Consider the following 15,424-nt stretch of genomic DNA (forward strand, 5'->3'; position numbering starts at 1 on the left):
GGGGGATCATTGATAACTTTGTGATATGCGCAAACGCAAACGTTTAGGTTATTCTTACTTTTATCAGTGTTTTTCATCAACGAGGGTGAGAAATGAGGAGGAAATACATGATGTGTTGGAACATTGTTGAGAAACGTTTGTATTGGCGTTGTACAACTCTGTATAGAAAGAGCATTAATTTCATAGTTAACCAACTGTTCATAGGAAAGGAATAAAGCTCGAGCTGGCAGCTTGATTTTACAGAATTACAAATAACCTTTTTGTGAGAATATAAACATAAGCAGTAAAAGCAAATACTGTAACACATAACGGGCGGCGACATAAACCAATCCACACCGCTGCAACACAAACTGCTTTCTCATCAATACTCGGGAACACTTTCATCTGTATTCCTCGATGAATTAATTCCTCTGGTCCATAAATTCACTTGGAATCCACTGAAAGCATACAGTGCACTCTTGGAACAAATGTTTCTGAAACGGAGACAAGAATACATTAAAGTTTTGCAGAAACCAAAAAATTAATCAAACTCGACATGTAAAGTGAGTCGATATTTTAGAAAAACTGTCACGTCAGCCTCAGTTCAGGAGGTTTCAGGCTGCAGAGAAGTTTGTGTGTGTGTGGTGTGACAAAAAGAAAAAATCTGGGGTTCAAGGGGTTGCTGTTTCTCAGCATTAATTTTCTATTTTTTAGAAAAAAGTGAGCGTTAAAACTAGTCAACTTTAGTAAAACACACATTTTTCTCAATTTGTCTTCAGATATCCAACAATCTTAATTGTGTTTTTAACTGCATGTAGACCCCCAACGATTCCTTTTAACGCTTCCTAACTGCAAAAGATAGAAACTAATTTACATTCCTCTGCAGATAAAGTATGCAAATAAAGCACAATTCCAGTGAGGTCTTGTTTGATTTTTCCTACTCCGAAGCAAGTGATACAGTGATCATTTCTTAGTGGAGGAGCCAGAGCTCACCTCTCCACCTCCACCATGCTCAGGATTCAGTCACAATCCTTAAACACGGACAAAGATTATGCCATGAAACCCCAGTTAGGTTTCCCCCAAGTAAAAGAGTATAGAAAGAGACTGGATAGTCAGATATATCATATTACAAAGTGTGTTTAGGACTACATTTTGGGATCATGCATCACAAAAAATTGCTATTAGACGCCACGCTATATATTCCTGACGGGAGCTTTTAATCGTAGAAACAACGCCTCAAATAGTTTTGTATCTCAGCGTTTGATGGACAAGCATCCTGCTGAGGGAAGGGAAATAGATCGGTCGAGGACAGAATGATTAACACCCTGTCTATTTCCAAACGGGCTGTCCTTGATTTGTTTGTGTGTGTGTGTGTGTGTGTGTGTGTGTGTGTGTGTGTGTGTGTGTGTGTGTGTGTGTGTGTGTGTGTGTGTGTGTGTGTGTGTTTGTGTGTGTGTGTTTGTGTGTGGTGAATGAGAGGAAGGTATTAACCAGTGTCTGGCCTTGGAGCAAAGTCAGAATACATGCATCGCCTCTGTTCCTTGATTTAGATGAGACCATGAGCAAGTGCACAAGCGTAAACGTGCATGTGTTTGCTGCGCACGCACCGCTATTTTCTATGATGCATGAGCATTTTGCTGCACATGGGGGATCTTTAGGAGTGATGTCTTTGATTCTTCATGCGACGCGTCTGCGTGAGCGTGTTGCCTGTGTGTGGGGCTCCGTTGTGTGTGTTGGTATGCAACAGGCGAGTCGCTCTATAGCGGGTCATGTATCATCTATGATAGCCAACAGATTGCCTCCCCAATCCTCTGTGTGAAAGATTAATGGCGTGCTGTTTCTCTTTCTCTCTCAGACACACTCACACTGTCACTCACACACACACACACACACACACACACACACACACACACACACACATATGCACTAACACATCACTCCGAGCCATGGACTTTGTTTTCATCCAGTGCATCTGGATTTTCACACCTGGCAGAAATCATTGTAATGTTAGGCAGTGAGTCTGAGTCCGTACGGAAATGTCCTCGTGTTCTTGCGAATGTTGTACTTCAAATCTTGTAAATCTTATTCAGAGATAATCTTTCTCTAAATTAAAAGGGACATATAAGCAGTATTCCATCCACAAACTTTTTTTTAATCATATGATTATATTCTGAGCTTGTGTTACTATTTCATGTGTTTCATTATTGTCACTGAAGGCTATGAGGCTAAAGCTAATGAAAGCCGCAAAAATCTTCAAAGTAATCGAATCAGCACTAAACGGTGAGCATCTCAGGCATTTAACTCTTTGGGTGCCACCCAATGTTTAAAAAGTTAATGATTCCAACTTCCCTATGTGAACAGGCCTTCTGTCCAGTCTGTGGTTCAGTCAAGTTCTATATGTGTTCATAACCTATGTTGTGGTTGTTGGGGGTCACATGAGGTCATGTGGGGGCAAAAAGAGGTTGACAGTGGTTGCAGTGACTATTTGAAGAGGCATAAGAGAGTGGCTAAACCACAGCAGAACAGCTGGTGATGAGAGGGAGTGTCTTGTAGCGACGCACATTTCATTATTTCATCTAAACACCAGCAGTGAATGGTCGCCTGTCCCCCGATTCAGTGAAGCTGCATTTGCAATAATTGCTGCATTTGTGTCTTCTTGTGAGAACACACACTTTTTCTCAAGATGACATGAAGATGTCTTGTTGGAAAGAAAGCTGAGGGTGACCTTGAGCTTTGACCTTTGACCCACATGACTGGTTTATGTTCAAAAGAGAGAAAAAAAACTACAATCTACTGTATGTCTAACCTGTAATCATAGGATGGAGATACAAAAAAAAAAAAAAACAGAAAAAAACAATATAGTGGTCACTCAAAAAAAATGAGTAGTAATTTGAGTAACTTGTGTCTCACTTTGAATTGTCATTCTTAATCATAACGTCTTTATATCTGGAACATGTCTGTGTTATTGTGGTGTTGTTGAGTTGAACACATCTACGAGGGAGATGACCTGTAACTTTAGTCTTGTTGAACATTTCTGTGAAAACCTGTAAATCTGCTCCACACATTGCTGCTCAAAAGACAGTAACAGACGCACTCGAAACGCATCGAATCCTGTGGTGCGGCATAAATGTTTCATTGGAACACAACAAATGATGAAGAAAATGAATAATGCAGATAGAAGACATCTTTTTCTTATCTTGTTTTTGTTGCAGGGAATTCAGGTGTGAAACGAAGCAAATTGACTAATTGATTGAAACAGAAACGTTGGACTGGGTGATGGGAGCAGGATAAAGGGTATGAAAGAAAACAGACATGGAGAAATTTGAATAATAGATTAAAGATGAGTTGCCGCAGGCTGATAATGAAAAGTGCAATGAAAGAAAAAAAACACGGACCATAAAAAGGAAGCTGACATGATGTGGCGCACCCAGAGAAAGAGGAGCACCGAAGAGATTAATGCACAAGATGCAGCTGAAGGATTACTGGAGAAATTCATAAATACCATCAGTGACCTTGAGACCAGTCATTAATTACTCAGGGAGAAGCCTTAGTGCCCCGCTGCAGTTAGTTAGTCATGCCATTAGCTGGATCTGTTGCTACCATTAACTATTCAACACACCCACAGCCATTTACTCAATACTCACACATGACACTCACAAACACAGGGTCACGCACAAACACACTCGCGCACAGGAGAACAAAGCTGTAATTTCAGATGTTTATTGACAGAGACAGATTCAGTCCCTGTGAGATGTTCACTGTTGATCGGTTCACCTCTCTCCCCCCCGGCTCGGGCTCATATAGCGTTTCCTCAGCGGAGACGCGCTCACTTTTCCACCATTTAATCAGCTCTGCTTTGAAAAATTCCAGCGCCGCCACCTCGCCATCGTTTTGTCGCCACCCATCGTATTGCGACCAGGCCAATCGCTGACATTACAAACTGAGAAGCCCAGGCTGAAAGATGATGGGTGGGAGGTGCGAACGCCCTATCAAGGTCACTCTGACAATGTGTGCGAGGGTGTGTAAATATGTGCACGGCGGCTGCCAGCCATTACCTTGTGCTTGAGAGGAAAGGTGAAGAAAGCGCAGGCTGACGTGTTTGCAAGACAAAGAGTGTGTGGGTTTCTCAGAAAAAAAAAAAAAAAGTTACGTATTACCCTCATGGGCATGTAGAAGTGACAGAACACACGCACGCAAATGCAACGTGAAAAACGTGATGATCAGAAACAGATATATAGACATATGCATCCCAGAAGAGTTGAAATAAAGTGAAGGAGCACAGAAGACGAGTGTGTGTGTTAAACTGTGTCTTCCAGACTGCAGAGATGACTGCAGCACAGAGACAGGGACTCTCACTGAATACCAATGGACCCACAATGGCTGCTCAATGCACAACGCACATGCAGAGCGTATAGACCGATCCAGTGAGTGTCAACGCATTAGCCACTAGACCGTCACACGTTCATCAAGCTCACAAGACAAGAAGGTAAGAATAAAACAGAAAAAGTAGAGGGTAATCGGACAGTTTGCATAACTCACAAACACACACATTCCGATATAAACCCACACAATAGATGGAGAAGCACTGAACCGGTCAGTGAGGCTAAATTTCTTCCTGTAGAGGCTGCCTCCTCCTATTTATTTCCAGCTCCATGGTAAATGTCAACCTCGATACTCTGATCCCTGCCGACTGTTTGGGCATGATACAAGTGGCAGGATGGAGAAGAGGGGAGGATTAAACTATAACAAATAATTACCATCCCATGATCAATGTGGACACATGGGTGATGAAAAATGTAATGATATGCAGAGAAAAGTCGATTGTGAGTCCTGGTGCAACTAGCATGACAGTGGATATCAACTGAGTAGCAAAACAAAGGGAATCTTCTGTGGACAATACAGCAGGCACAGTTTAAAAAGGTGGAGGAAGGCAAGTTGTCAGTCCACCATCGGGCAAACACTGAAGGACAGACAACCACGCTGACATTCACACCTGCAAGCACTCTATGGTTATCGATTACCCTCACATGCATGTGTTTGGACTGTGGGAGGAAACTGAAGAACCTACCCGTGACCTTCTATCTGTGAGGTGAGAGAGAAGGCCGCCGTGCCACTGTATGGCCAAGGGAAACACAGGAACAAATATGTAACCAGACATATAGATGCTCTTAGAATCCATGATTAAACTAACAAGCATGACCTTCGCAGAGGAAAGCCAAGCCTTTAAGATGTCTCTGCACCTTTCAGAACCTGTAAAGGTTTGTTTAAAGACCGTAAAACGAACTCTTCTGGAAATTTGGGTCAAGATTCACCTGGAGTTCATATTCGTGTCAGATGGTCTCTGGGGATTCATTCATTCCTAAACGAAAGTTAAACTTTTTATTTTTTCCTTGAGAAATCACTTTCACACTTCCAACATGTCAAGCTCTCAAGGAAACAGCGAGCAGAGTGGATCTTTCTCTTTTTATGTGCAGCAGTGACAACAGGGACAGAGACAAAGAAGCGAAGACAGAACAGCGTGAGGTGATCTATAACAGAGACGACAAACGTCTGAGGTAAACTGTAAGGTTTGGTGAGTATGTGGACGTCAAGAGGGCTCAGCAGTGGAGGTACTGTATCAGTGATGAGCACGCTTTGTCAGAGTATTCAGAACTGTCATTTGAGGATGCTCTTAGCTTTTCAAGGTCATCGGAGAATAGATTTAACCATTGAGTGAATATCTTGCCTTTATCTTTCCAATTTAATAAAATTGTGTTTTTGGTGATGCTCAATGCTAGTGAATTAATTTTGTGGTATTACTAAATAGTGTAATTTTTTTGGGCAGACAGGGATAATATTTCTGAAATCCTCACGGACTCCAACCAAAATGTTTGGGCGTGTTGGCAAAGCCAAAAGACGGTTTGGATAAATCCCATGTGGTGTAGTTTGTGGATTGCGAGATGTGTTTTTTTTTTACTGGATGAGCTGTGTTTTGGAGTTGCAGGTTGACTGTGATGCTTGCTGTGTGGAGCACAAGCCCTGTTTACGAGAAATTTTCAAGTGAAAATGGTGATTGTTGGAGTTTCTTGAAAGGCAGTTTTGAAAACATGTTCCAGAGTACAATGTTTTCAAAGCACCTGGTCTAAACAAGGAAAACACAACTGATCAGGAATGCAGAGTAGACACCCTGTGCAGTCAGCAGCTTTTCTGTCAACGAATGAATGGACTGAAAAATAAATAACTGAGAATCACAGAGAGTTTGAGCTGCTCACGCTTTCAAATGTAACTTTTTCAACAAAGTGTGCATCTGTTAAACCATAAACGGATCCTGGGTCGAAGCAATCATTATTTAAGTTTTTTTGTTTACATTATGGGCAACATTCCCAAAATAAAAACAGAAAAAAAACTGTCTTGTTTCCAGAAGATCATTCTGATTCAAACAGTTTCTCAGCGACCTAAACCTGACTGACTCATTTCTCGCGTTTTCTAATTTGCAGAAACTAAATCGAGAAAGGTTTCAGATCTCCATGGCAACCAAACACCATTTTGCAACAGAAAGTGTGAGTTGATAAACTCGTTCACAATTCAGCAGCATGTTTGCAACGCCCTGAGATTTATGCAGTGAAATTTAAAATATTTCGAAATATTTTGGGAACTCCTCAGCAACTTCCATCCATAATTTGTCACAGCCCAGAGAGAGAGTCATTGTTTAAAGTCATTCTGAATCATGTCAAAAAGTACTTGAAGATAATTTTTGCCATCTGGTTGAGTATTTCTGTCCCACACAACACACACACACACACACACACACACACACACACACACACAAATCCATCACGGAAAGGCACAAAAAAGAAGAAATAGTGGGTCACGAGATGGCCTAGTCAGGAAAATAAATTTCTCCATGACGAAAAGAGTCTATGAGGAAATGGGAAGTGAGAAAATTCCTACATCACAGTTGGAAAATTGGTTCAGAACACAGAAAGTTACCAGAAATCCTTCTCACACCTTTCAGCGTTGCTGAAATCTTCAGAGAGAAAGTTCAGATTCACACTTGCCTCCATGTCATTGTTTTTTTTTTCTTTTTTTTTTTTTTTTTTTAACCAAGCATAAACTACCACACTCTCACCACATCAGTGAAACAGACCTGCCATTTGTAAATATGACTCTTTGCAGCAACGGTTCTAACAGCTGTCAGATTTTTTAACAGCAGAAAGTCAGGGCGGTGCAGCAAATGAGCCTGAATATAAAGCAGTATGAACAGAAATTTCACCATCGATGCTTCGTTTCATCTCCCTTTTGCTTCATGTATGAGCGGATAAACTCTTTTTTTCCTGTGTCCCAGAGGTGGCTGTGTTTTTTGAAGTAACTATGCCAGTTCCCAGCTGGAATGTCCTTTTTTCTAAAGCTGACTAACTGACCTGACTTAACATTATGTGATTGGTAACTTGGGCCATTTGGACCTCAGCTGTGAAGTAATAACAGCGTGAACAAATTAAATGTCAATATGTGTTGATAAACACAGTTAGTTTGATCAATGTTCTATTGAAAACACTCCAGAAAAAAGTCACTTAATTGTTAAATTACTTAAATGCTACTGAAGATATGGTTTACTTTGAGCTCTATCTATTGCACGGTTGGTGGTGAAGTCCTCTAGTTTCATAGCAAGAAAGGGTTGTGGGTTCAAATCCAGGGGACACATGGGACATCCCGGTGCTCTGGTTTCCTCCAGGTTAATTGATGCAATGAAGTTAACTGATGATCCTTAATCATCCGTGGATGTGAACGGTTGTCTGTCTCGTTGTTTGCCCTGTGATGGGCCTGTGACCTACCCAGCGTCTCCTGGATGGACTACATGGCATCAACATAACTCTAATTAACATTCTTGAAAAAAGAGTAGAATTCACATCTTGAAGTCCTTGTTGATTGCCTCCGCCACACCACTAAAGTTAAACAAGCTAAGCAAAGTTATGATGTTAAAATGTCAGAAAGTGTGACAAGGGTAATGTGGCAGCATTCTGAAAGGAGCAATGTTTAGAGTAAAAGTAAAATTTAACGAGCAGCGCAGCACTAAATCCATCATATGACTGCTGCAGCTGTAGCATATTTCTGCTGCTGTTCCCATTACGATTTTTCATGCTTGCAAAAGGTGAACAAGAAAAGGGGACGATAAAAGAAAATGAAAGAGGGGGATAGAAAAATGATATGACAATATGATATGCATGACACATCTCCTTTTCCCTGGACATGATATAGTACTTTGGCAAAGCACATTGTCGCAAAAGCTCATCCATCACATGACTTTATGGCTAAAAGCCTGGCAAGAAGGCTCATTTCATCCCTTGATCAGTGACTCTGGTAACCGTCGTGCTCCTTGACCAGTATCACATTATGTTTTTCGACTTGTGGTTTCTCATCTCTGTCTGCAATCCCAATTTTAAGTGGTGGGATGGTTTGTGAAGACAGGTTGGATTCAAGATTAGTTTAATGTCAAATGCACAATAATCCTGCTGGTGACACACTGAAGGCAAGGAACTTTAAGCACCATATCGAGAACAGAAAAAAAAAAACAACAACAACAACAACAAAACTGTATAAAAGAGAAGACGCACATAGTACAGATTCCCTTTTCCCTTTAGCAGGCACTTGAGCTCACATCAAGGCAGATTCGTAGTGACGACAGCAAATTTCTCCTCCTTCAGAGTCCTTCAGTACAATCAGCAGCTCCAGGTCAATGTTGAGGAGGAGGTAAGGTTAAAAAGGTACGTAGGAGGAGGGTAAGAACTAACACGTGTGACGATGATTGTAACGCGGCGTTGCTCAGTCACTCAGCAGCAGAAGCTTCGGCTAAACAGAAGAGTGAGCAGAGGCGTGACAGATTAAATAGATGAGTGCTTCCTCCGTGATTATAAAACTCCCCATCACAATGGTGTAAGTGCCTCGACGCTCACTGGACAAAATATAGGCTCCCTTCTGACAAAAGTATTGGTCCTCTGAAGCCACAAATGTTGCAAACCAGTTTTATATTTTATAAGGCAATAAACCGTTTGTCTGCTGTGTACACACACGTACTCAACGTTAGAGTATTTTCTGACAGGCCTCAGAGCGCATATGGGGAATTTTGATATGTTACAAAATTTTCTTGCGAACAAGCCACTTCTAGACTGATAGTCCTGGAAGCATCAATGAAATAAACACTTATTATTGCTGCTTACTAATATCAGATGCTTAGTAATACTGCGAGAAAAAAAAATAAAATAAAATAAGATAAGAACGCAGAATGAATTAAGAAATGAATGATTGCATGAAGCAACACAGTGTTGTGGAGATAGGGTAGTGTTTGCATGTTCTCCATGTGTCCCCAAATACCTTCCACAGTAAATAAAAAAACCACCTTTTAGGTGAAATAATATGCCAGAATTGAATGTAAGCATGTGTGGTTGTGTGATGGATTTGATGGATGTTCATGGTGTAAGGGTAAATAATGACAACAAAGTTATGAAAAAAATAAAGTGACCAGTTATAACACATTGAGAAAACATCAACATTTTACTGGTATTTATCTTTACAGTAGTGAAGTAGGTTTGTTGTGTATCACTGATACATGCTGCTGTGTTTAGAATCTCTTCTCTTCCTTCTTTGGCTTATTAAGAGTCACTCATTCAATTGCGACTCCATACTCTCGACATTTTAATTAGGATATGTTCGCCTCAAAAGCTTGGCTGTGTACACAAAAGAGATTGCATATTCACGTCTGCTACATTTTCCCATCCATTTGCTGTATGGGAGACACCACGGACTGCAGCAGCAGTTCCTGTAATACGGTTTATCACAAAACAACCTAAAGCCTAAACACTTCAGACATCAGAGGATCGACATGATAAATTGATGAGAGGAGCCTGACTTTGATTTACATTGAAAAATCCGGTCCTGTCTGAAAAGTTCAGAATGGAAAAGTAGAAAGAAACTAGATCAGTGACAGATTTCTCATTGTATGAAAATAATCACGCGTTCGTGTCTGCAGTAATCTTGGTCTGTAGGGAAATCCTGCAGTATTGGAAGTGACAGGACCTTGTGAGTTATGTGACGGACACCGGCTTCGTGCTAACTATCGCATTATCGCCATGACAGGCGTATCTTATGCACAGAGCCGGAGAGTGAAGCGGGATCAGCATGTGTGTGTTGGATTGTTGTTTTTTTTTTTTCTTTTTTGGTTCTATAAGTAGAGTTAGCGTGCGCCGGCATCTGCGTGTTCACGTGCACGCCCTGCATGACAGCGAGCTTTTAAATGCGTGTGAGTGCAGCTGGTGTGAGCGCTTTCCATTCTGTGCATTTGGGCTAGAATTGGCCTGTCAGTCACAGCAAAGTGGGGAGGAGAGGAGAAGACAGGTGTCTGGAGGGGGAGAAGGAAAAGGAGCGAGTGTGAAAGAGATGGATGAAAGAGCGGCGGAGAAGGGCAGAAGAGCAAAAGGGAAGGAGGAAGAAAGTGAAGTTTGGCTAGCCGGCGAGAAACTTTTGTTCTTTCACTTAAAGAGAGGAAAGCGAGCTGGAGCACACACTTGAGCTCATCCTCTGAAGTGGCACTGCCGATCATAAAGAAAACACACCTCAGGAACAGTTCCGAAAAACTTATCAGTTAAGTAATTCTGACTTTTGTCTGAACACTGAAAGTTCGGCCAGTAACTGGGCTGCAAAATAGCTGTTGTCAAACTGATGAAGTCTTTAGTTTCAGGCCTGGGGCTTCCATGCCTGTTACACTGTTAAATTTCCAATCCAAAAAATGTTTTAAACTCCAGTTATTCCCTTCTCAATGTGGTTTCTTGTTAAAAAAAACAAAACAAAACAAAAAAACATACAAAATAAGGCACGATGAGGAGAAAAAAACCCAATTGTAAATATAGCAAATGGAGTCATGTGATATCATGTGATTACCGAAGTTTACTCCATTTTGTGGTAAATAATTTTTAACTAGTCAAGACACAGACAGACACAGAAACCTTGTATATTTGTATTCTTAGTAACTGAATTCGAAATGATCAGTCTTCGTCCCACACCCCAACGTGACTCACTGACCGCTTCATCTCCACGGACGTGATGAATGGAGAAGTTTTCATTCACATACATGGACAGTCATTTCTAATATATCTCTCAGGCACAACCGCTCCTGCCTTCTCATTATCTATCACTCCTGTTTCATTTGTTTTGGTGTGAAGCTCTCCCCGCTGCTCCTCTCTTTAGATTTGCTCCCCTAAGGTCTTCAGGATGCTGGCTATGAATATTTCACTAAACTGCATTCTCAGGTTATCAATAATAAAATGGCATATTCTTATAAATATTCTAAAAATACAGCTGGACTCTGCCTCTTCAGTTGCATAAAAAATTCATACACACCTAGAAAACTGCTAAATCTTCCACCATAACAGACCCCGGATGGACACGGCCACTGGACCGCGCGCAGGTGTTTTTATTCTCGCTTCTATGTTTTTGTGTTTGTGCATATTTTGTCGTCTCTCTGAGCGCGTCGGCCCGAGTCGTTCTTGGCATCTCAGCCGAGTCCCATAAAAGCCAGAGGAGTGCTACAAGCGCTGATTCACATTGTCAACAAACTGAATCACTCTGCCTAAATACTACAGGACTCCAACATCACAGACAGTTAGAAAGGCACACATGCACTCCTCCAGCCCACGCGCACATTCGCCACACTGCCTCCAATACTATCTCTTCCTCCCTCGCCGCGACGAGCCGTCTCGTGCACATCGCTTCGCTTACTCACCGCGGTGAAATGTCGCAGCCCTGTTGCATGAAGGCGCCCAGCGAGAACCACAGGGAGTTGAAGATGCCGAACTCATTGGGGGGCTGGTCGGTGGGGCCCGCCTCGGTGGCCCCCTCCTCCGGCTCCTCGGCGTGCCATTCGTACGGGCTGAAGCGGCTCACCTGACACGACAGAGGAAAGCAACGGGTCAAGGCAGACTGAAGCAAAAACAGCAGACATGAACATTTATTTTACCATTATGACAATAGATAAAGGAAACTGAAGGCTTTCTCTCTCTCTGCTTCTGCCATGAAATGTTGCCTTGAATGTTTCAGACACTCAAGAGTTGTGTTGTTGTGGTCTTGTGAATGTCTTAGTCTCACATATATTGCTGTCCTTGAGGGTGTTTTTTTCCCGGTGACCCCCTTGACAGGGATCATGATGCTTCATCTGCTTGTTGCTTTTGTTTTGAAGCTTTTTTTTCATATTGGTGAGAGAGGGTGAATAATATCAGATTATTGCAATATGTTGCTAAAAATGAGAAAGGTTATTATTACAAAAAAATGGGACACTGCATGCGCGACACCTCACTGGCTCAGGAATACATTTCCCTTCAACTTAAACATGAGATGTACCCTTTCATCCCTGAAACCGCAGTCTTCAATAAATCTACTGTTACAGTCTTGTACATGAGCTTCGGTGCCGATTTGTACTTGCGATCACTTACCAGAAACAGCACGACGCTGACTCCAATGTAAGCAAACACAATGCACATCCAGATCTCGTAGGCCAGCGGGTCCAGGAAAGAGAAGACGCCCGGTTTTGACTTCTGGGGCTTTTTGATCATGATGGAGATTCCCAGTGACATGAAAGGCTTGGAGAAGTCGATCACCTCCTCTCTTACGAGTGTGATGGTCAGTGGTGCCACTGCGATTTCTGCTTTCTGCAAAGTGGAGGGCAGGCGGGAGGAGATAGTTCAGTTCTCCTGCATTATAACGGATGATTTTCAGCAACGTCTGTGAAGCAACACATGGGTGAAATCACTGGTTCATGTTTAAAGTCAAAGACGCCCAGAGAGTGATGGTTTTCAGGTGAAATGAGGAGGAAAGAGAGAAGGGAGAGCAAAAAGCAGAATAACAGAGGAGTAATTCATACAGTACGTAGGCATGAAAGTGACACATCCAGAATTTTAATTAGTCAGCAAGGTCTCACGCACATTTGCATAGCCAAGCAGGCATGCACAGCACACCCATGCAAAATCCATCGAGGGATGAAAAAATCTATTCATTTAAACCACGGACTTTTTTTTTCCCCCCTGAATAGCTGCATGCATTTACACAACATCTGAAGCGGCGTTTTGCTACATGAAGTGAAGACGTTATAGAAGAAGGAGGGGAAAAAAGAAAACAGCACAAGAAAGACAAGGAGATCAGAAGTGATGTGGAAATGAAACAGATGAGAGTGCAAGGGAATATCAAAAACCCCCACAACTCATCCCGCAACACAAACAGATGAAATAAATGAAAGCCAGAGAGCCGGAGACCAGAAACACAATGAAGGGATCCAACAGACACAGAGCCACGATGTGACATATGTACGTTCTTAAAGCGGTGGAAGATTGGCAGAAGAGTGATCAGAAAGGACTCTCGAGAGTTCGGAGCAAATCAAACCCGATTAGTCAATGCAGCGGTTCTGCTGTGTCACATTCCACGATGGATTCTGGAGGTAATTAATTCCGCTGCTGTTCTGCGGCAACGTCTTTCACTCTCCCTCAAAGTGACGGCTGACATCGTCTCCAGCATGTTGATAAAGTTGGCGTTCGGGCTATAATGCGAAATGTCTGACTTTGCATGGAAGTCCGCGGCATAATTAGCCCGCTTGGACAATTTTTCAGGAAATGAGTGAACCTCTCATGACACCGCGTCTCTGCAGGAAACTGACAACACAGCTAAGGACACTCAGAGCTGGAGGCAGGGATACGTACTGCGTACCGCATTAATTTGAGTACTTCCCAACTGTAGTGTGGCATGATAATCTCACAGTACATAAGATATAAACAAAGATTACACGGTTTTAATTCAGCTGCCAGAAATATGTTGATTTTATTCAGCCTAGAGAGCATAAAGCACACATGTGCAGCTCTGGTCTGCTGACTTATGAGTTCTTGATAATTGATAACGGACTGATATTACAATTACTGATTACTAGTAGTTGTAGTACTTGGTAAGTAGTTGTAGTATGCAGAGTTAAGATGTAGAACTACATAAGACAAAACTGTTTGTTGTGGATATGTTGAAACATATCAATATGTCTGGTTTTTAAAAATTACATCCAAAAGAAATACATTTGAAAAAAAAAAATCATAAAAGCCTAAAAAGAAAACAAGGTGTTCATTTTGCACATAATTAGTTTCAAACTGTAAAATTTGAATACTTTTTAAAATCACATGAACTCTTGTATTATTATATATAAAGAACTTTTCAAGGATTTTGCACTTTTTTCTAGCTGTATGTGTAAATCTGTAACATTAAAAGCAGCTCCGTGTCCCGTCCTTACCCCGTACACCAGCTCTCCCACCATGCCGTTCCAGATCTTCGTCTCTGGATCCCTGGCTCCGTACTTCCCATCTGGAACGATGGAGATCTTGTATTTGATCCCGATGTGTTTGGCGATCTCCGAGGCCAAGTCCACACAGTAGCCCTCATACTGGTCATTGCCTTCATAAAGCTCCCAATTCTTCTTCAGCATCACATAAGGACCCTCCTACAAAACCAGCATAAGGGGACAAACACAACTGTTTGGAGGAACATGAGAAACCAGCAGTTTGTCTGGAGAGAATAAACAAGGAAGACCTTTTTTTTTTGCTGAAAACAAATACAGATGTCATAAAACTGAAGAAGAAAAAAAAAAACAAAACAAAGAAGACAAAATGTGAAAAGTAGTTTTAAAAAGGCTACATGTCTGAGCTAGATGTTTTTAAATCTGGTGTTTCTGGCTTCCACAGCCTTGTTTTTTATGCTTCCATCTGACTCTGCATGACTCCACTGGGACCTTGACTTGACTTAGTGCAACAAAAATGCTGAGAAGAGAGAAATGATGAAGAAAACAGAAACACTGAGGTGAGAGAAGAGGAAGAGTGCTGCTTTAATAATTGTGCCGTAGGAGGTGGAGTGATTTCTGTACCTGAAGTAATGAAGAGCAAAAAGAGAGACTGAACATGAAGGTGGGGGTAACTGGGAAAGGGACAAAAAACAAATGCATGCAACATGCACACGCACGTGCACGCGCCCAGACAGATGAGTGACAGGAGCGGTGAGTTGTGGTATTACGCCTGAGGCTGCTCACCCTGTAATCCAACTGAAACAAGCCCATTAAAACCTGATCAAACTCTTTTAATCAAAGATTAATCTCACCATATTAATCATACAGGCTTTTATATCATTCAAGCTACAAAACAGTGTCTGAAGATGATAACAAATACAATAATAACAATAATAAAAGAAAAAAAAAACTGATAAATTCTGGGATTAGTTTTTCATTCAGAAAATTGATTTGCGTTCCTGGGGAAAAAAGAGCAGTTTAAGCACAGATGACTTTCATATTGGCGAGTTTCAAAAACGATCAAATGAGCAATAAAATCATTCTCGCACAGAAGTGAGGGAAATCGACAGAAGAATCTTCAGCCCAGGAAATTGAATTACAGTGAAAACGAGT

At 41.6% G+C, this 15,424-nt stretch overlaps 1 protein-coding gene across 5 annotated transcripts in view; it reads right to left on the reverse strand.

Annotated features, from left to right (window-relative positions):
• gria4a (glutamate receptor, ionotropic, AMPA 4a) overlaps positions 1-15,424 on the reverse strand; it is a 127,448-nt gene that overhangs the window by 43,495 nt on the left and 68,529 nt on the right. For all 5 annotated transcript variants that reach the window (XM_030109466.1, XM_030109461.1, XM_030109464.1 and 2 more), the window contains exons 11-13: positions 14,267-14,473; positions 12,438-12,653; positions 11,732-11,892 (exon numbers count right to left, since the gene is read on the reverse strand). In XM_030109466.1, the coding sequence (XP_029965326.1) occupies positions 11,732-11,892; positions 12,438-12,653; positions 14,267-14,473 (584 nt within the window). The remainder of the gene's footprint in view (positions 1-11,731; positions 11,893-12,437; positions 12,654-14,266; positions 14,474-15,424) is intronic.

Source organism: Salarias fasciatus, chromosome 14, assembly GCF_902148845.1.
Source record: "Salarias fasciatus chromosome 14, fSalaFa1.1, whole genome shotgun sequence".
Taxonomy (NCBI): Eukaryota; Metazoa; Chordata; class Actinopteri; order Blenniiformes; family Blenniidae; genus Salarias; species Salarias fasciatus.